Source organism: Branchiostoma belcheri, unplaced genomic scaffold, assembly GCF_001625305.1.
Source record: "Branchiostoma belcheri isolate BF01 breed outbred unplaced genomic scaffold, Haploidv18h27 scaffold164, whole genome shotgun sequence".
Lineage (NCBI taxonomy): Eukaryota > Metazoa > Chordata > Leptocardii > Amphioxiformes > Branchiostomatidae > Branchiostoma > Branchiostoma belcheri.
The window spans coordinates 165,469-188,011 of record NW_017803091.1 but is presented as its reverse complement, the minus strand read 5'-3'; the positions used below and the strand labels follow the sequence as shown (position 1 = coordinate 188,011).

The window sequence follows — 22,543 nt, the reverse complement described above, 5'->3', positions numbered from 1 at the left end:
AGCGCTAGCTAGAACCCTGTTTACATTGATATAACTATAATATGAAGTAACATACAACTAAAACAACAGTTGGATAGCTATTCCCTACTTTATTGGTTAGGATTTTTGATTGCATAATGCAAACTGTTGATTTTCAAAATAAAATAAAAAACGTTCATGCCCCGCATTCCAATGCTGGAGCAGAAAAGCTTGAAATACCTACCAAAACACTTGAATAAAGACATACTGTCAGTATGGAAATGCTCTGTGCAGGTGTTAATCAAGTTAAATCCCAACAGCCAATCAGCAAGAAATGCTCTGTGCAGGTGGAAATGCTCTGTGCGGGTGTTAATCAAGTTAAATCCCAACAGCCAATCAGCAAGAAGTATAGAGGAAAGCTGCATGCCTATTGGTTGATGCCCTGCATTCCATTGTGATGACTCATGCCCAGACGTGGTAAACACGGCACACTAACACAGTAATACATTTGCTATAACACAGCCAAAAAACTCAAATAAAACCATTCTAAAAGCCTGTATCACAAAAATTTAAAAAACGCCTAGGGGTATTTGCCCACTGTACCTCCATACCAAATTTCAGGACCTTAGGCCCTAAAATGAAGAAGCTGAATCCATTTAAAGATATGGCAGGAGGAGGAGGAGAAGGAGAAGAAACATCAGAAAAAGCAATATGGGTTCACCACCACTTCGTGGTGTGGTGAACCCATAATTAGTAATTGTTAGCAGTCTATAAATAAACGACTTATCAAGATTTTGCTTGCGTGGCGTATTGCTCGCACGAAATCGTCTAAAGTTTGATTTGCACAAACTAATATCTAACTTCGCCATCCACACGAATAGTTGACATACTTCTGTAGCATGAATATGATCATCATAAGCCATTGAGCCTATATTTTATCAGTTGAATCGCCTGTTGTTTAGTAAGCAGGCGTAAATCTTGTATTGAAGAAGTACCGCGGGAGTTGCTACCTTCAAAGTAAAATTCAGATGTAAAAAAAGACTGAACTTTGATATAGGTTAATACATCGTGTTCAGAGCAATGCTACGAGGTCTGATAGGTCGGAAACTGTTACGTATGTAACTTCTAACCCGAAGCAGTGCTACGGGGTCTAATAGGTCGGAAACTGTCACGTGTGTAACTTCTTGGGCAAAACAATGCTACGAGGTCTGATAGGTCGGAAACTGTCACGTGTGTAACTTCTTGCGCAAAGCAATGCTACGAGGTCTGATAGGTCGGAAACTGTCACGTGTGTAACGTCTTGCGCAAAGCAGAGCTGCGAGGTCTGATAGGTCGGAAACTGTCACGTGTAAACAGCAGCGACCTTGAGAGAGAGAGATTCGAGAGATACGCATCCGATCGGGCTATTGTGACATACCCTTATGTCCAAGCAGAAGGATCCGGCTCATTCAAATATATTACATTTTTATACATTTTTCTCTGGCAATGTACTGTAAATAATATCCTAAAAGTCTAGAACAACGTCAAACATCGTCTTGAAAACTCGTATAGCCTAAGGCCTTCACCGGGCCAAGGACATTATACAGAACCGCCTGTAGTATATCCTTGACTGGACATATGACCTGTTATGTCGACCCCATTGAACTCCCAACCAGCGCATGCACTTTGCCCTGCATACTGATTGTCTTTTAAACCTTGTGATTAAAGCTGCTGACATAGTCTGAGTCCGTGATGCATTGCAATGTCACCTTGTGCTTGGGGAAAATCCATTGTTCATTCGGCCCACACACACAGTAGAGGTGTATACCAGTGTAAAAGATCGCTGGTCTTGGTGGAGCTTTTGGTGTTGGGAAGACTCCGGACTTCTTTCTAACGTTATATCAAGGTAATGACATCAAAATCATCTTCGAAATCACAGAAACAAGAAATCATTAAGCCCAGGCTGTGCCATGACGCTAATGCCGCCGAAACAAACGGCAAATGAGCTACAGCGTGAGCCTGGGATTTATGTAAATGAATGTCTTTGGCACATGGGCGTAAAAATAAATTTCACACGCGCTACGTACATCCCTGAAAGGAAACTTATGCCGACGGCTCTCCTTGTGATAAAACCTTCTCGGCTTGACTCATCCGAGACGGTGAGATAATCGCAAACACAGTTCTTGATACAACACTGTGATTATCCACCAGAAGGCACGGTTCTAGATAACCTTGAAGCGTTTCCGTGTCTAAAGAAACTACATTCTTGTCTAAACAAATATTTTATCCAGAACGGTGCCTCGGGTCCCGCACAGTTCTAGAAACACAATGGCCTGTCCCTTTCTGTGCTCGAGGTGTAGGTAGCTGACAAATCCACTTCACACTTATTTTGGCTGATCAATTTTTTAAGTAACTATTTTAACCATTAAGCTAGCCATTCTCTGCGCTAGTTAACACCAAAACTAAAATCTTTGGGCTGGTTACAAACGTCTCCTCAGATTAAACCAAGAATGCTGTTATGCGTGTGACCAGTCCAGCATTTCTGTCCGAGGCATGGAAAGAAATCCTTGCGAAGTTCTAAGTAACAGAGAATGCGTCCTAAAAGTCTGCAATAACCTATAATAGAAGGATATGATACTGAGGACTTTAGTATTTCATAATCCTGTTTGGGACATGTATGGGGCGGATGAAATTATTGTTTTGGTACAGGGCCGGTATTTGCTAAACTGGCAGGCTGTCTGAACCGATCAGAAGCGCATTGCTGATAGACTCTGAATTTTTACTCAATTTTTCGTTTTTCTGATGAAACACAGGAATCGTCTAGCATACATGTGATGTCCACGGCTAATAAAATGTTGCCAAGCTTACAGTCGGAGAAATAAGGGACGAATTCTAAAATGAAGTAACATGCTGTACGTGTACGTATGACCCGTCCAGCATTTGTGTCCGAGGATTGGCAAGAAATCCTTGCGAAGTTCTAAGTAATAGAGAATGCGCCCTAAAAGTTTGCAATCAAATGCCATAGAACTACATAATACTGAGAAATTCAGTATTTCAAAATATGTTTGGGAGATGTATAGAGCGGATAAAATTATTGTTTTAGTACAGGTCCGGAATTTGTTAAAACTGGCTGGGGGTTCGAACCGGTCAAAAGCGCATTGCTTGACAGAAATATTTTCTCACCTTTTTGTTTTTCTGATAAAACACACGAAAAGTACACAAATGAGGAATCCTCTATAATACTTAGTTTTTAAAGTGTGATGTCCACGCCTAACAAAACGTTGCCAAGCTTACAGTGCGAGAAATAAGGGATGAATTATGAAATGAAGTAGAATATTGGTGTGTGTGTGACGCGTCTGGCAATTGTGTCCGAGGCTACTAGTATATACTAGGCAAGAAATTCTTGCGGAGTTCTAAGTAACAGAGATTGCACCCTAACGGTTAGCAATAACCTGCAATAGACCGATATGATGATGAGGATTTTAGTTTTTCATAATTGCGGGGCCGTATCGATCCCTTCACCGTGTAGTCACGGGAGGTCATGCCATCGGCACGCCCAAGCAGGCGCGTGGGGCCGCGTAGACCCCTTTCCCATACAGTTACAAGAGGTCTCGCCGTCGGCACGCCTAAGCAGGCGCGCGGGGCCGCGTAGATCCCTTTACCGCACAGTCACGAGAGGTCATGCCGGCCAGCACAGAGTAGAACATAGCGTGTCGGGCTGTTCACCGTGCAGTCAAGAGGGGGCCCGTTTTGGACCCTTACGGCCCCCACTTTACGTAGCTTAATAAAAGCTTAAATATTGATTTTAAAGCTAACGTTACGCACACTTAAATGCATCTTATCTGAAACAATTTAAGTTAACTGCAAAAGTGATACATATCTAGGTCTTTATTTTTTAAACGTTGTGAAGTACACATGTGGAGTAAACTCCTGCAGATCAGTGTTTTATCTTTACTTTAACATTAAGCAACCTTAAACATCAAGTAAGGATTCGTGTATGTTTGAGTAGACTTTACGTTGTTCCTAAAGAGAGTGTAAAGACTGCCTGCCGATTTTTGCATTTGCATCCACACGAATAGTTGACATACTTCTGTTGCACGGATATGATCATCATAAGCCATTGAGCCTACCTTTTATCAGTTGAATCGCCTGTTGTTTAGAAAGCAGGGGTAAATTTTGTATTTAAGAAGTACCGCCGGAGTTGGTACCTTCAAAATAAAATCCAGATGTAAGAAAAGACTGAGCTTTTGATATATGGATTTTATATAGTGTTCAAAGCAGCGCTACGATGTCTGATAGGTCGGAAACTGTCACGTGTGTGACGTCTTGTGCAAAGCAGAGCTGCGAGGTCTGATAGGTCGGAAACTGTCACGTGTAAACAGCTGCGCCCTTGAGAGAGAGGGAGAGATACGCGTCCGATCGGGCTATTGTGACATACCCTTATGTCCAAGCAGAAGGATCCGGCTGGTTGACAATATTTTACATTTTTACATCATCTTTTTTTGGCATTGTACTGTAAATAATATCCTAAGAGTCTAGAACAACGTCAAACACCGTCTTGAAAATTCGTCTAGCTTAAGGCTTTCACCGGACCAAGGACATTATACAGAACCGCCTGTAGTATATCCTTGACCGGACGTATGACCTGATAGGTCGACCCCATTGACCTCACAACCAGCGCATGTACTTTGCCTTGCAAACAATCAATGAGTTTTTTTTTGCTGAATGTTGTTTAAACCATGTGATTAAAGCTGTTTTTTTCTGCTGAATCACGGTCGTTTAAACCTTGTGATTAAAGCCTATGACATATGACTGAACCCGTGACACGTTGTAATGTCATCTTGAGTTTGTGGAAAATCCATTGTTCATTCGGCACACGGAGGTAAATAGTTCGATTACAAAATGTTCCCTCAAACGTCATGCAAAGCTGAAAGTCACCTCTTGATCACGTTAAAGAACCCCCTTTCACACACATGTGCGCTAGCGAGCCCACACACGTATCTATAACAAGAGAGATGTATACCAGTGTAAAACAGCACCCAGCCTGGTCTGGTAACAAAATGCCCCCTCAAATTTTATGAAAAACTGAGAGTCACTTCTTGATCACGTTATTTATATAAAAGAGCCCCCTTCCACACACACATGTGCGCTAGCGCGTCCACACCCGTATTAATAAATAACAATAGAGATGTATGTCATAGCTATAGTTTTAGTCAACTACTTTTCATCATGTAGATACTATTGTATAATAATACAATCTGTTTCGATACTGTTGTATGTTTATGATTTGCAATTAGACTAATTTGCAATAAAACTTCTTATGTCAGTGTAAAAAAGAGCGCTGTTCTTGGTTGGGCTTTTGCTGTTGGGAAGATTCTGGACTTCTTTCTAACGTTATATCAAGCTGATCGTTACATCAAAATCATCTTCGAAATCACTGAGGGCAAAATCGCTCCACACAAAATCGTCAACCCCGGGCTGTGCCATGACGCTAATGCCGTCGTTACGAAGGACAAATGAGCTACAGCGGGTTCTATACGAATGACTGTCTTTTGCACTTGGGCGTAAGAATAAATTTTTACACGCGCTACTAACATCCCTGAAAGGAAACTAATGTAACTGTGTGTGTGTGTGTGTTGGGGGGGGGGGGGGTTCCAACTGACCCGGTCGATGGATCTAGACCTTTTTTTCTGTGCCCACTCAGACACAGAACAGGACAGGCACGGTTTAGGACACAGCAAGCGTACTGATATACGTCTAGATATGTATTTCTTTGGGCGTTAAAATGACAGTTCATACAGGGGTAACTATAATAAATAGGTAGCTGATAAATCCATCTCACACTTATTTCGGCTAATGAACTTTTTAAAGTATTTTTGAACCATTAAGCTAGCCATTCTTTGCGCCAGTTAACATCAAAACCAAAGTCTTTGGTCTGGTTACAAACGTTCCCTCAGATTAAACGAAAACCTGTGACAGGCTGTGAGCCACACCTTGACCACGTTGACGTAGTTCTGAATCTGTAGCATGATGCGATGTGATCTTGAGTTCATGAAAAGACACATTTGTCACACCTCGGCCACTTTAAAGAACCCACTAAACACACATACACACATACATGTACACACACACACACACACACACACACACACACACACACACACACATGCACGCAGGCTAAGGGCAAGGGCTAGATTATTAGACCAGGGATTTAGCCATTTTTACGATACGTAGTTACCAGTTGTTACGTGATCACACACTGTTTATATACACAATACTGTTCTCAATCTGCAAAATATAAAACTTCACGGAGACTTGTTTAATTTTGTAACTAGAGCTAATAAAGCCATAACCTATCAGAGCAGGGTCTGACAGTCCGTGCATAGAGCGAGGGAGAAACAAATAGGGTCTGGGTACATAAATGTACAGTCGTGTTCAAGCAGAACAGACATAAACATATATTAGTAAGTGTTATCAGTCTATAAATAAACGACTTATCAAGACTTTGCTTGCTGGGCGTATTGCTCACACGAAATCGTCTAAAGTTTGGTTTGCACAAACTAACAGTTAACTTCACTATCCACAATTGGCATTCTTCCGTAGCACGAATATGATCAGCAGCAGTAGTATCAGCAGTAGAGAAATAGCACAGCGATTTTGTCTTCAATAATTTCGAAGATTATTTTGATGACATAACCTTGATGTAACGTTAGAAAGAAGCCCGGAGGTTTCCCAACAGCAAAAGATCTACCAAGACCAGGTTGGGTGCTGTTTTACACTGGTATACATCTCTCTTGTTATAGATACGTGTGTGGGCTCGCTAGCGCACATGTGTGTGAAAGGGGGTTCTTTAACGTGATCAAGAGGTGACTTTCAGCTTTGCATGACGTTTGAGGGAACATTTTGTAATCGAATTATTTACCTCCGTGTGCCGAATGAACAATGGATTTTCCACAAACTCAAGATGACATTACAACGTGTCACGGGTTCAGTCATATGTCATGAGCTTTAATCACAAGGTTTAAACGACCGTGATTCAGCAGAAAAAACAGCTTTAATCACATGGTTTAAACAACATTCAGCAAAAAAAACAACTCATTAATTGTTTGCAAGGCAAAGTACATGCGCTGGTTGTGAGGTCAATGGGGTCGACCTATCAGGTCATACGTCCGGTCAAGGATATACTACAGGCGGTTCTGTATAATTTCCTTGGTCCGGTGAAAGCCTTAAGCTAGACGAATTTTCAAGACGGTGTTTGACGTTGTTCTAGACTCTTAGGATATTATTTACAGTACAATGCCAAAAAAAGATGATGTAAAAATGTAAAATATTGTCAACCAGCCGGATCCTTCTGCTTGGACATAAGGGTATGTCACAATAGCCCGATCGGACGCGTATCTCTCCCTCTCTCTCAAGGGCGCAGCTGTTTACACGTGACAGTTTCCGACCTATCAGACCTCGCAGCTCTGCTTTGCACAAGACGTCACACACGTGACAGTTTCCGACCTATCAGACCTCGTAGCGCTGCTTTGAACACTATATAAAATCCATATATCAAAAGCTCAGTCTTTTCTTACATCTGGATTTTATTTTGAAGGTACCAACTCCGGCGGTACTTCTTAAATACAAAATTTACCCCTGCTTTCTAAACAACAGGCGATTCAACTGATAAAAGGTAGGCTCAATGGCTTATGATGATCATATCCGTGCTACAGAAGTATGTCAACTATTCGTGTGGATGCAAATGCAAAAATCGGCAGGCAGTCTTTACACTCTCTTTAGGAACAACGTAAAGTCTACTCAAACATACACGAATCCTTACTTGATGTTTAAGGTTGCTTAATGTTAAAGTAAAGATAAAACACTGATCTGCAGGAGTTTACTCCACATGTGTACTTCACAACGTTTAAAAAATAAAGACCTAGATATGTATCACTTTTGCAGTTAACTTAAATTGTTTCAGATAAGATGCATTTAAGTGTGCGTAACGTTAGCTTTAAAATCAATATTTAAGCTTTTATTAAGCTACGTAAAGTGGGGGCCGTAAGGGTCCAAAACGGGCCCCCTCTTGACTGCACGGTGAACAGCCCGACACGCTATGTTCTACTCTGTGCTGGCCGGCATGACCTCTCGTGACTGTACGGTAAAGGGATCTACGCGGCCCCGTGCGCCTGCTTAGGCGTGCCGACGGCGAGACCTCTTGTAACTGTACGGGAAAGGGATCTACGCGGCCCCCAGCGCCTGCTTGGGCGTGCCGATGGCATGACCTCCCGTGACTGCACGGTGAAGGGATCAATATGGCCCGAAATTTTGAAAAACTAAAATCCTCCTCATCATATCGGTCTATTGCAGGTTATTGCAAACTGTTATGGCGCAATCTCTGTTACTTAGAACTCCGCAGGAATTTCTTGCCTAGCCTCGGACACAATTGCCAGACGCGTCACACACACACACCAATATTCTACTTCATTTTATAATTCGTCCCTTATTTCTCGCACTGTAAGCTTGGCAACGTTTTGTTAGGCGTGGTCATTACACTTTAAAAACCTAAGTATGCTAGAGGATTCCTCATTTGTGTACTTTTCGTGTGTTTTATCAGAAAAACGAAAAATTGAGTAAAAAGTTCTATCAGCAATGCGCTTCTGATCGGTTCAGACAGCCTGCCAGTTTAGTAAATACCGGTCCTGTACCAAAACAATAATTTCATCCTCCCCATACATCTCCCAAACAGGATTATGAAATACTAAAGTCCTTAGTATCATATTGTTCTATTATAGGTTATTGCAGACTTTAAGGGCGCATTCTCTGTTACTTAGAACTTCGCAAGAATGTCTTTCCATGCCTCGGACAGAAATGCTGGACTGGTCACACGCATAACAGCATTCTTGGTTTAATCTGAGGAGACGTTTGTAACCAGCCCAAAGATTTTAGTTTTGGTGTTAACTAGCGCAGAGAATGGCTAGCTTAATGGTTAAAATAGTTACTTAAAAAATTGATCAGCCAAAATAAGTGTGAAGTGGATTTGTCAGCTACCTACACATCGTGCACAGAAAGGGACAGGCCAATGTGTTTCTAGAACTGTGCGGGACCCGAGGCACCGTTCTGGATAAAATATCTGTTTAGCCAAGAACGTGATTTCTTTAGATACGGAAACGCTTCAAGGTTATCTAGAACCGTGCCTTCTGGTGGATAATCACAGTGTTGTATCAAGAACTGTGTTTGCGATTATCTCACCGTCTAGGATGAGTCAAGCCGAGAAGGTTTTATCACATGGAAAACCGTTGGCATTCGTTTCCTTTCAGGGATGTTCGTAGTGCGTGTGAAATTTATTTTTACGCCCATGTGCCAAAGACATTCATTTACATAAATCCCAGGCTCCCGCTGTAGCTCATTTGCCGTTTGTTTCGGCGGCATTAGCGTCATGGCACAGCCTGGGTTTGACGATTTCTTGTTTCTGTGATTTCGAAGATGATTTTGATGACATTACCTTGATATAACGTTAGAATGAAGTCCGGAGTCTTCCAAACACCAAAAGCTCCACCAAGACCAGCTCTCTTTTACACTGGTGTACATCTCTATTGTTGTGTGGGCTCGCTAGCGCACATGTGTGTGAAAGGGGGTTCTTTAACGTAATCAAAAAGTGACTCTCAGCTTTGCATGAAATGTGAGGGGACATTTTGTAACCGAACTATTTACCTCGGTGTGCCGAATAAACAATGTATTTTCCCAAGACACAAGGTGACATTGCAATGTGTAACAGATTTAGACTATGTCAGCAGCTTTAGTCACAAGGTTTAAAAGACAATCAGTATGCAGGGCAAAGTGCATGCGCTGGTTGTGAGTTTAATGAGGTCGACCTATCAGGTCATACGTCCGGTCAAGGATATACTACAGGCGGTTCTGTATAATGTCCTTGGTCTGGTAAAGGCCTTAGGCTAGACGAGTTTTCAAGACGATGTTTGACGTTGTTCTAGACTCTTATGATATCATTTACAGTACAATGTCAGAAAAAAATGTATAAAAATGTAATATATTTGAATGAGCCGGATCCTTTGCTTGGACATTAGGGTATGTCACAATAGCCCGATCGGATGCGTATCTCTCTCTCTCTCTCTCTCTCTCTCTCAAGGTCGCTGCTGTTTACACGTGACACTTTCCGACCTATCAGACCTCGCAGCACTGCTTTGAACACGATGTAAAATCTATATCAAAGTTCAGTCTTTTTTTTATCTTTTTTAAGGTACCAACTCCGGCGGTACTTCTTAGATACAATATTTACGCCTGCTTACTAAACAACAGGCGATTCAACTGATAAAAGATAGGCTCAATGGCTCATGATGATCATATCCGTGCTACAGAAGTTTTTTTTTTTATTTATTCCAACATGTAATCACCAGACGTGGTAACGACACACTCAAGTTTCTTCAACTTATATTAATGCCGCCACCAGCACAGGGGACAAATACAGGACAGGACAATACTCATTTACACCTGAGCTAAGTGAGGAAAGTCGTGTAAAGTGCCTTTCCCAAGGGCACAAGATCGGTTGCATGTCAGGACTCGAACCCGGGACTCTTAGTTCCGAGTCGCGCACTCTGCCGCTACGCCACACGACCCCACCGAAGTATGCTACAGAAGTATGCACACTTTTCGTGTGGATAGCTAAGTTAAATGTTAGTTTGTGCAAAACAAACTTAAGATGATTTCGTGCCAGCAATACTCCATGCAAGCAAAGTCTTGAAAACTTACTAATATATGTTTAAACTAATATATGTTTGTTTGGTTCAGCTTGAACACGAGTCACGACTGTAAATGTACCCGGACCCTATTTGTTTCTCCCTCGCTCTATGCAAGGACTATCAGACCCTGCTCTGGTATGTTATGCTTTTTTACCCCCATGAAAAATGGAGGTATTGTTTTGGCGTGTCTGTGTGCGTGTGTCTGTCCGTCTGTGTGTTTGTGTTTCCGCACATTTGTAGTCAGCATAACTTCAGAACGCCTTTATGAGTTATAATGCTATTTGGTATGTTGATAAGTGTTAGGACGAGAAAGGTCAAGGTCAAATATGGGCCTCCTGGTGGATGACCTTGGCACTGCAGCAGAATTTCCGATTTTTGTATCTTTTGTCCTGAACATACTATGGTCTTGACTTTTCGGTAACAGATAGCTTTTCCTGTCAGCAATAAGTGGTGTAAGTTTGGTCTCCCTAGCGGCTTGTTCTGGAACTGCAGGGCACTTTCTGGCGAAATCTCTAAAAGCCAATAAGTCCACATAGGAACAACGTATTTTTATACCTTGTGACATGTGTAAGTTACTTAAAGGTTAACACCACTATGCATACATTATGTTAATGTGGAGGTCATTTGCATAATTAATGAGGACATGTTGAAATGAAGTATTACAAAGTAGAGGAGTTTTAAACGAAAATATTTGTCATTTGAATTAGGAAAATCATAAATTAAACTAGATTATTCTAATTACGACCTCATTTCCATAGTCAATGAGACAAAAAAATATTTCAAAAAAATGGGAGGCAAGGCGCACTAGCTAGGCCATCTCGACTGCTTTATTCTAAATAGGGGCGTTGTTGCAGGTGAGTGAAATGGGGCATGGACAGACAGTTTAACTTGTTAAAGGTATTCAAACCGGGAATAAATTGCCATACCGGGACAGGGTCTTGGGAGCCTCTGTTTAATTCTGGTCCTAATTACCTTCGCCAAGAAGGTTATGTTTTCAGGGGCGTTCGTGTATGTGTGTGTGTGTGTGTGTGTGTGTGTGTGTGTGTGTCTGTCTGTCAACACGATAACTTGAGAAGGCCTTGATGTATTGTCTTGATACTTGGTAGGTCGGTAGGTCTTGATGAGACCTCAAAATGATTAGATTTTGGACCCCCTAGCGGCTTGTTATGGTACTGCAGCTGAACTTCTGGTTTTGATATCTCATGATCTAGGCATGCTATGGTGATGAAATTTAGATGGTAGGTAGCTCTTGTGCTGGGGAAGATGTGAGTTTAGGCCCCCTAGCGGCTTGCTCTGGAACTGCAGCGATATATTCTTGAAAATATTCAAAAGGGGATAACTCAAGAACCGGTTGATGGATCGTCGTGATTTTTGGTATGTAGGTAGCTTACGTGATCCTTCACATAATTATGTGACAATTATGCAAATATGGATATAATTTGCATAATTTATGGGGAAATTTTATAATTATGTAATGATAACTGCCTGGAATTTCATACTTGTGGTATTTGAAAGTTAAATTGAGGTGAACATCATTAAACATAATTTATTCAAATCAGGACCTCATTTGCATAATTTATTAGGAAATGCTAGAATGCATTTTTTGTTAATATAAGACTGTTTTTTTGGTTGAGATTATGATAAAATGATATAATTCATGAAAATTAGGTTCCTATTTCTCAAATCAGGGGGGAATAATCTAATCTATAATTTGTCAGTCATAAAGATTAACATCATTTGGCGAAGGTATGAGATCGGGGAACTCTAGTTTACTTATAGTATGACCAAAATTTTTAGAGGATTGTGTAGTGCAAAATTTATCACAAACTTCCGCCACATTATGACGTAAAACTTAATTATGACATTATTTCTGCATTTTTTTTCTTTAACGTCTGCATTTTTTCTTTAACGTCGTTTTTGTTACGTATAATTTTTATTGCTGTTGTGCAAATAAAAAAAAAACAAGGTTATTCCCGGTAGGGAAGGTATACAACAAAACAAAACAAAGCAAAACAAATACATGTACATGTATGTGTATACTACTGTATTAAGGTCTGTTAAGACTCGTGATTTCCATGACAACAACATCGAAATGGCGTAACTAAATTACGCTATGAATATTTAGGCTATCCGGTCTACTATTGGATCTGCAATCTTGTTTTTTAACCATATTTTATAAAGATATAATCTAGAAATAGAATACAAATGGGCTTATTTTAGTAAATTTTATCAAGTAAGGTCATTTTAGGGAAGGCTTTCAGACACTCTCCCATGTGAAAATATTTAGATAACTAACAACATAGGCATGGCAAATTATGCAAATATTTTACTACGGCTATTAACAAAAAAGCATGTTATCATTTATCCTGTTAGAATACGTCACAATTACCTATTACCTATAATTGAAATTGACTAGTACAGATCTTTGTGACTCATTATTCTTATATTACAGGTGAAATTGCCCGTGTGCGGCCATGGCTCCAGTCAGGGCCTTGATTATTGGAGCTGGAAACAGGGGAGAAATGTACGCTAGGTTCTCACTTGACAACAGTGAGCGCTTTCAGGTGAGTAGAGTTCGGAACGTGCCCTGGTATGGAATATACAGACGATTTCCTCACCTCACGTAGTCCCGCCCTTTTTCACAAGACGTGTTAACCTTTCTTCAGGTCTTTGGACGGATCCCTTTACATGGGGACATTTAGAATAGTTAGCCAGTGACAAAAGCACATTTAGAACAAAATCTCTGCTACACTATATTGAAGTATTTTGGATGGAGTTAGATACAAACGTTTTTTTTTAAGTCGTCAACATTGAATCTTTTTACAAAAGAACTTCCGCTACACTGTTGTAGTGCGCGGTGAAAAAAAAAGTAATGAAGGTTCGATATCCTAGCATATATGCATAATTTGCTGCAAAAGGACATAAAAATTTAACAGAACAAGACAGGAGAACAGAACACTTTTTTCTTGTTTTAAACATCTAGCCAAATTTTTCTTTTCTACTTACCCTTTTCATTTCTAACTGACTAACTGACTCATGGAGTCAAAGGTTAAATTTATGCAAAGCGAAGTAAACATGCAAAATTACTTCAAGATGTCACAATCCATGAAAACCTTCTTAAATTATGCTGGCCCCAAATATGCCGAAATACAGACAGACAGATACTCGGACATAGACAGGCCAAAAATAATACCTCACTTTTTATGAAGGTAAAAACCAAATCGGTTTAAATCACATTAGTTTGGGTTTAGTGTTCATGTTTCAAACTTGCACCAATTGACTTTAATCAATTTGACTTTGCGTGGCATTAATCAAAGTGACATCTTCCAGGTTGTTGGTGTTGCCGATCCTGGGCTGCTCAGGCGACAACGTCTTCAGCAACAGTTCAACATTCTTGAGAAAAATGTCTTCACAGGTAAGGCTTACCAAAACCTTCTATGTACCTTCCATTTTGTCACTAAACCTATAACGTAAAGTAAAAAGGAAAGAAAAGCGTACACGCAGAAAAGTAGATTTCATGACTTAGGCCAAAAGGTATGTCTTTGTGTGGAGCCTTTTTTTTTAATACACATGTGCTAATTTGATTATACATGTATATTTATACCGTCAACCAGACCTGAAATATAGCTCTGTAGGTTTATACTTTAATCCATGCTATTAGAAAATGCCACATGACGCACCAATTAGGTTTGTTTTCCTTGCCATTTTGTGACCTGTAATTTTGAGGTATGACAGAGGGCAAAGGAAAACAAGAACTCAGGGATTTTTAACTCATTCACTCGGGAATTTTCGCATTTTCCCGAGACCAAAAGGCATATCGAGTTAAACTCTGTCAATGAAGTAAAGACATATATTTCATATCTCTCAGCGCCGACCAAAACGGTACTTCCATCTCGGAAGTAAAAAAATTGTTATGCTGCTTTGACTATACAATGGCGTACTTTTTACCATCAGCATTTAAAAAAATCATGTGCCCGTGTCTGCACCGTTTTTCCAGATTGGCAGAAAGCTGCGGAGAGGGAAAAGTTTGCCGACTGTGTTGTCATAGCAACCCCCGACCAGCTACACAAAGGTCCTGCCCTGGCCTTCGCCGACAGAGGCTACCACATTCTTCTGGAGAAACCCATGGCAGTATGTACACTGAATTGTTGTGTACTAGTGTTATTCTGTGTGAAGAGAAAATGCAATAAAGAAACTTCTAATGCTTAATGGGAAACTAAAAGACAGCATCTATTCGCTGCAGAGTACTAGTACCTGCAAAACAATCGTTCCGTTGTAGGGACAAGAAACTATTGTTGTCACCATGTACGTACACGTAAGGATATGCTTCTTCTGCATATTTATCAGTTTGTTTGATTGCCCATGTGTCCGTAGTTGAATACGATAGAATAACACTAAGTGAGGGTGAAATGGTGTAAATGTAAACGCAGAGTTACATGGACGTCCAATTGGATTTGGACTCAAAGGCTTGGGAGCAATGACAGTGGAATATGCATAGAATCTGTTAACAATAATAAGTACAATGAAAAAATCACATGCCGTAACTTTAAATGGTAGGCGGAGGTGTAAAAGAATACTATTCTGCTTAGGGTGTCCTACTAAAATACACCTACAGTGATACCAACTAAACTTACAGCTTACAGAGGAGGACTGTCGTGAGATTGTGACGGCCTGTGAGAAGAACAATGTCATCCTATCTGTGTGCCATGAGCTAAGATACAACCCACCTGCCAGGAAAATAAAGGTCAGACAACTGTTACGCAACGTTAAACCGATGACTGTAATGTGTACGTGTTGGAATATACTTCATAACTTCAAGAAGAAGAAAAAGATGTCAGCTCTCTTCTTTAAATATCCATTCTGAATTAAAAGATTTCTTTCGATTCAAACAACTACGAGAGCTTATCTACTGCAGTCAAATGTTTGATATTTAATTCTAATAAATTTTCTTTCTTTGTGCATCTTGTGTTTTGTAGGAACTGATTGAGAGTGGAGCCATCGGGGACATAATTAACATTCAACACATTGATCCGGTAATGTTTCTTTTAATTGTAATTTTTTGTTGCTATTTCATGGTGTCCTTATGCCATAAATAAGATAAAATTAATTAAACCGATATAGAAGATGGGATCAAATATGTATACCATAGCTACTCATATACACGTACGATTAATTTTCTAATTTGATGGATATATTTTATATAACAAGAATGGAAGGCACTCATTGTAAATCATTCTCTTACAAGCTAAGAGCTACGAGCTAAGTACAGATCATGTAGAAACACAAAGAAATCTCACTATGCATGCACGACTTACATAGATATGTTACCATATATAACAAGGTAACTCTTACATCAAGTTAATAAAAATCCTCCTTTATTTACCCCTAGGTGGGATTTTGGCACTTTGCGCACTGCTTCGTGCGAGGACCGTGGCGGAACACAGCTGGCAGTAGCTTTTCTCTTCTCACCAAACACTGCCACGACATTGACATCATACGCTACTGGCTTAGCGGTTCAAGGTTTGCTTTTCAAATCTTCGATGCATCAATAGCTTTGTAATCTAATAAAAAAATAACAGGTTCTCCTCTCCTATAGGGTTACTTAAAATCTCCAATTTCTTGTAGTTTACGTTGCGATTTGTTCTCTGTTGCACCCTGGAAGTCTTCTGGGCCATTATACATAACACCTCACCTCACCTCACCGGTCCCATAGCAGTCTGTCCTGCCGTCGGGGCAACTAAACTGTCCACAAGAGTTATCCACCCAGGGCGGTTCTCAGCCAGACTTGTCAGGTGACTCAGGGGATGTCCTGTCCTTTCCTTAAGGTCACTAGTCCAGGTCCTTCGAGGGCGCCCCCTCATTCGTCCACCCTCCGCCTTCCCTTGCAGTGTAGTGTGAGCTAAGGTGCCCTTCGCTCTAGTTACGTGTCCAAACCACTGCAGCTTCCTCTTCTTTACCAGTGACAGGAAACTGGGGAGAGGGCCTGCCAGTGACTTGACTCGCTGCTTAACTTCTTCGTTTGTGGTGTGTGTAGACCAGTGTATCTGAAGTAATCTCCGGTAGCAGTTCATCTCGAAGGCATTAATTCGTTTCGTGATTTCTGCGTTTAACGTCCAAGCCTCCCCCCCCATACAGGAATATTGACAACACTAGAGAACGTAGGAGATAGATTTTGGTTTTTGTTGAGATGTTACTGCTAGCCCAGATGTGCTTGAGTTTTCCTAATACTGAGGTAGACTTGGCAATCCTAATCTTGACCTCTCTGCTAGAGCGGCAGTCCGCTGTCTGTAGGGAACCTAGGTAGCTGAATTCGTTGACTTGCTCAAGGTCAGTGCCTACACGCATAACACGCACGTGCCGATTTTTCACAGTTGCGTCAAGGTGTCCTCCTTTGGAAGTCTTAAGCATTTCGTGCCTGAAAACAAGGTAAGAATGTCTAGTTAGTATATAATCGACACGGTGCCATTATTTAATCAGGCGTTGGAGGGCGTTGCAGGTCACAGGTCAGCGTCATTATGCTAAGAATATGGAGATGTATGGAAGTGCAAGTGTGCAGTATGCAAGATTTTAGCTAATGAGCTAATTAACGAAATACAATCGAATATGCTACTGTATTCATCACCAACGATCGAATACAGTAGCATATTTGATTGTATTTCGTTAATTAGCTCATTAGCTAAATAGATGTCGAGATTGACATATTCAACTATCTGACGATTATCACTGACGAATAATGATAATGATAATATTATTGGTATTGAATTATTGGTAACGATCGTTTACGGTTTGCAGGTACTTTGCATGTGAAGATGGTGACGTCCTTTCCTAAGATTATCCTTAGCATAATGACGGTAACCTCGGACCTACCCCGCTGTGCACCGCCTGAAAAAAAATAATAGCAGCGTGTCGATTATATACTACTTACCTATAAGCCCTGGATAAGAGCTTATCCAGTGCTTTTATCCAGGGCCTTTCTGTGTCCCTCAGATCATGCCTTCGCCCTCATTTGTACCACAATGCATATAGTTACCAGAAAAATTCACAGGCAGAAATTGTAGTTGGCAAGCGGAAACTTATACAGGGTATATTTGATACAGGAATGGGAGTTGGGTTTTTTTAGTTATATGCTGTAGAGGAAGACTGCACTATTTATCTTAAGATCAAAATCGGGTACAAATTTACCCAACATGTACACATAATTACCGGGTAAATTTGTGGTATTTGTGACATATCGAGCCGGATCAGAGCGGAATCAAGCCGAAGTAAAGTCGGATCAGAGCCAAAATATTCGGTTCAATCCGGACAATTTTAGATAGAGGGAATGCCTGGGGTCTAACTGAGTTGTTCTTTCCAGCCAACTGGTGCAGCCAGCAGGTGCATGGACTGCCAGGTGGAGGACTCCTGTCCTTATTCGGCAAAAAAGATCTACCTAGAGCGGGCGAAACAGGTGACGTTGTACTGTATCGTCAGGGGTGATATTCTTAAAATGTGAACAAGATTATCAAAAATAACACTTACAATTCAGAAATTCAGAATGCATTTAGTTCTTTTCATATTTATTATATAGTTTAATAGTTTAGTATATATATAAATATTTATAAAATTTGTTACACATAGACTCCAGTAATTCAAAAAAGTTTTTCTGGATATAGAGCTCTATGCACACTTTTCTCTCTCTCTTGTCTACAACAGGGCTGTACCGGCTTCCCAGTCAGCGTGGTGTGTCTCCAGGAGCCGGTGGATGTAGAAAATCTGACCGAGGCACTGAGAACTGGGCCGTACGGACGCTGTGTGTACGAGTGTGACAACGACGTTGTTTCCAATCAGGTGAATTTTCTTTCGAACTAACTTCTATTAATTGCTCAGTTTGTAATCTGTGGTTTTGTTTTAGCCAATACAATATCGTGTGTTTATTTTTTCTTACCGACCAAAAACATTAAAGAGTTTCTCGCACTGCGTACCAGTCACACCTGCCTTAAGTGCACAGTGAACCAGTCATTATAGCCTGATGAACATGGCAGACGGCCATCGAAACATTGCTTCTTATAAACAAGTGGCTGGAAATGAAGAGCATTGAAAATTTAATTTAATATTCAATTTAATTGTACTACCTCTGGTCTCTACTTCCTGTCAGTCCAGCAGGACTTAATTTTCGGTCTGCGGTTTCAACATCTCCTTAACAACGGACATACAACCAATAAATAAACGAACAGAGGCACCAAATCGTCCGTGCATAGAGGTGACGAAAACGAATTTAAATACTTCTTCTTCGTATTTTTTTTTAGGTCTTGAACTTCCAGTTTGATGGAGGACAGACGGTTTCCTCCAACATGGTGGGCTTCACACAGGAGGTCTGTGAGCGACAGACCAGGATCTCGGGCACCAAGGTGCGATGATGAGATGATATTTGATTTCCTGTTTTTAACAAATTCATGGATTTCCATTTCATTTTATGCAAATGACTCCCCAATTCACATAAGGATCTGTATTTATGGCCGGTATAACCACCCTTCCGCGTAACAAATAACTTCGCAGGCATGCGGTGTGGCAGCAGCTCATTATGTTACACGTTGGGTGTTCATGTTACAAAGAGAAACTTCTCATTATTTACCACTGACGAATTATGACACTATATCCCCCTGCCATAAATAAATCTACATGTCACACGTTACATTGTTCTATTCTTCAGTTATTCTCTTAACGATATGAAACGAAAACGCCTCTGCAGTTCTAGACCAAGGTGTTATATGTCCATAACTTGACATGACACTCGTTGAAGAGTTTCATCAGCCACGTAAAAATAACAGTTAGTAGAAAATTCTTCAATCAGTGACTGTAATTTGTAACGTAAAATCGCGTACCTCCAAATTTTCGGTGTCGACTGTACACTTTGATCACGGAGTGACCTAGGAGTAGGGGTAAATATGACTTGGGCAGCTCCCAACCTTCGTTACGATTCGACCCAGCACGTTCCAACTGTGTGTGGACTGCTTCCTTGATCTTTCGTACGGGATTTTTGGTCATATGATCTTAATGATGTCCAAGGGGGGCCGTTAGTAACCTATGACCCTCTTTTAGTTATGTTGACTAAGTGCGGATTTGCCGACGCCCTGATGACTTTTGATGTTTCTCTGTTCCTTCACCTACATATAGGGACCTTTCGGTTTCACCTACATACACCACACCACACTGTTCACAGGCTATCTTGTAGACGGTACCATACTCCTCACTGGGAAGTAGTGGGTCTTTGGGACTGACAAGGGCATTGTGCAAGGTAAACCCTGGTTTGGAGAACCCACTTAAGATGAGACCGATTGTGTCAGACATTAACTCAATTACGTACCATCTAGCTAGGCACCTGGCTGACGTACTCTAATCCCTGGTGGGACAGTCTGCCGAACACATCAAAAACTCCAACGACCAACGATCTTGTCACCAAGATCCGAGAAATTAAGTTGGAAGATTGGAAAGTACTCACCTCGTTTAAAGTTACGGCTCTGTTCACAAGTGTCCCGGGGCAAGAAGTCGTCCAGATGGCATCAGGACGGCAACTCCGCACTTGAGCCAATACAAGGCCATAGTGTTACTAACGGCCCCATCTTGGACGTGATTAAGATCATAGACCAAAAATCCCGTAAGGCACATAGAAAGATCAAGGAAGCAGTCCACATACAGTTGGAACGTGCCGGGTTTAATCGAAGGTTGGGAGCTGCCCAAGTCCTATATACCCCTACTCCGCAAGGAGGCGGGGGAGGCCAGAAGATCAATTCGATTTGATTTGATTTATTAGACTGTATAAGAATTGTATATACAGCCAGGACTGCCCAACTAGCCGGAGGCTATTATAAAGGGCTAGCCCTCACAACAAGAACATATTAAGATCCACACAAGTCTCCACCTAGTCTCGTGTTCTCGCGAGACTAGGTCACACCGTGATCAAGGTGTACAGCACCGACAATGAAAATTGGAGTTACGTGATTTTGCCTTACAAAATAGTCACTGATTAAAGAATTTTCTACTAATTGACATGACAAGAACACGAAATAATAAAAACGAAAATTCATACAAATGCTAAGCTACAACTGTCATTGTTCATTGAAATTGAACTATCGTATATTGTAGTAATCATGAATAATAATGTCCAGGTCCAGGAGTCTTTTCCGCAGGTAAAACCCATGCTTATTGTATTATTCATCATCACGTGTGTGTACAGGGTGAGCTGCGCTGGTCCAGTCCCGGTCCCGTGTATGTGTTTGACTTCCTGACTCAGACATCCACGGAACATCCCTGTGCAGCAACCTATTACTCATTATTACGTTTATATCCCGTCTGACCAGGGTGAGCTGCGCTGGTCCAGTCCCGGTCCCGTGTATGTGTATGACTTCCTGACTCAGACATCCACGGAACATCCCTGTGCAGCAGCGCCCCCTAACAGGATGCGTGAAATGCATGGCGGTGACTACTTCCTGATGGATGCCTTTGTTAAGGCTGTTCAGGTTAGTGTACGTAACAGTTAATGTGTGAGATAAACAAGAAACAAACATCAGAACCTTACTAATATATGTCGTGATTACTGACGTCTATGGATAAAGCCAAGTTGAGACGTACAGCAACCATCTTTAAACAGTCCTGATCGCTGAAAAATGATCTGGTACATACTTTTTATTTCCAAACTTTAATATTGTAGGCTTTCATATTATAAAATATTATATAAATCCCTGGTACCTTGTATCTATGCAATAATACATTGATGTATTGCCTTGTCCTAAATGGAAATTTTCTTTCAGACCGGTGACCGTTCCTGCGTACTGAGCGGACCACAGGAGACTCTGCAGAGCCACCTGCTGGTGTTTGCTACTGAGCAGGCTCGTCTGCAGGACAGGGTCATTACCATAAACCCTGATGGTTCCTACAGCTGAACTACAGGACAGGGTGATTACCATAAACCCTGACGGTTCTATACCGTTTCTACAGGAATGTTACGATTTTTTTGCTTAAGACATGATAGTTATTAATGGTCATATTTAATTAACGTAGGTTTATTAAAATCCAACCCGTTGGCTTTTCCTATAATACTATATCATCAGCGTCATCTTTTGTTCGCAATATCACTACAATGTTATCTTAAATTTTAACCAAAGCTGGTATTGACATGGATTGTTTCGGAAAACAATGCTTTTATGAAACGGATATAAAGAGTAAAAATCTGTACTTACTTTGATATTAAAAAAAAGAAGTTGACAGAAGTATGCTTCAACAGCTGTAGACAAATGGAGGATAAAGCAACATTTAAACCGTTTCAACGCTGCATCCGGATTGTGCTAGTTACCATTAAACTTCGCATAATATGTGTGTAATATTGTATTCAATTGTAACCACGTAAGACGACACGAAAACCTACGGATCTTATGAAAAACGCACTAAGCACAATGCAAACTGATGAAGAAATATAAACTTCACCGATGTCTTAAATATAGGAAATACGATCATTAACTTTGCGTAAGCGCAGTTTCGAAAGCCTAAAAATACCCCAGGATTTGTAGTTATATATAGCGAAAGGAACCGTTGCTACGGGAGAGGTAATAACCACACGGAAAAAATAATGGCTGTGTTTTTTTTTCATTTGATCAGGAGACCGACGTGTGAAAAAAAATAAAGCTGGTAATTTCATGAAATATCCGTTGACTTCTTTCTTTCCTGTGTAATCTATGATAGAAGGAGTATTAACTGAATTAACCTCTGAGGAAAATACAAGATTATCTTTGAGGTTTTATCAATAAAAAAATTGAGTGAATGTCACTCGGTACCCGGTACTATAGTATGGAGGGAAATAAATATGTAAAACCCAAGTCCTAAATCCTGGAAAA

The 22,543-nt window shown here is 40.7% G+C and overlaps 1 protein-coding gene across 1 annotated transcript; it reads left to right on the top strand.

Annotated features, from left to right (window-relative positions):
• Window positions 1-13,150: 13,150 nt before the first annotated feature.
• On the top strand, window positions 13,151-21,595 carry LOC109466351. The gene is made up of 12 exons (XM_019764063.1): window positions 13,151-13,240; window positions 14,007-14,091; window positions 14,674-14,807; window positions 15,313-15,420; window positions 15,653-15,709; window positions 16,066-16,196; window positions 17,048-17,102; window positions 18,031-18,123; window positions 18,369-18,503; window positions 18,962-19,063; window positions 21,014-21,172; window positions 21,464-21,595. Exons 1-12 carry the CDS (start codon window positions 13,151-13,153, stop codon window positions 21,593-21,595), a joined length of 1,281 nt encoding a protein of 426 aa, XP_019619622.1.
• The last annotated feature ends 948 nt before the right edge of the window (window positions 21,596-22,543 follow it).

Bases quoted from the DNA above. Each gene is read 5' to 3' on its own strand.
- LOC109466351 (XM_019764063.1), top strand. From the start codon at position 13,151: ATGGCTCCAGTCAGGGCCTTGATTATTGGAGCTGGAAACAGGGGAGAA. The intron at 14,808-15,312 runs GTATGTACACTG...CTAAACTTACAG, and splicing joins TTCTGGAGAAACCCATGGCA to CTTACAGAGGAGGACTGTCG. The intron at 15,710-16,065 runs GTAATGTTTCTT...ATTTACCCCTAG, and splicing joins ACATTCAACACATTGATCCG to GTGGGATTTTGGCACTTTGC.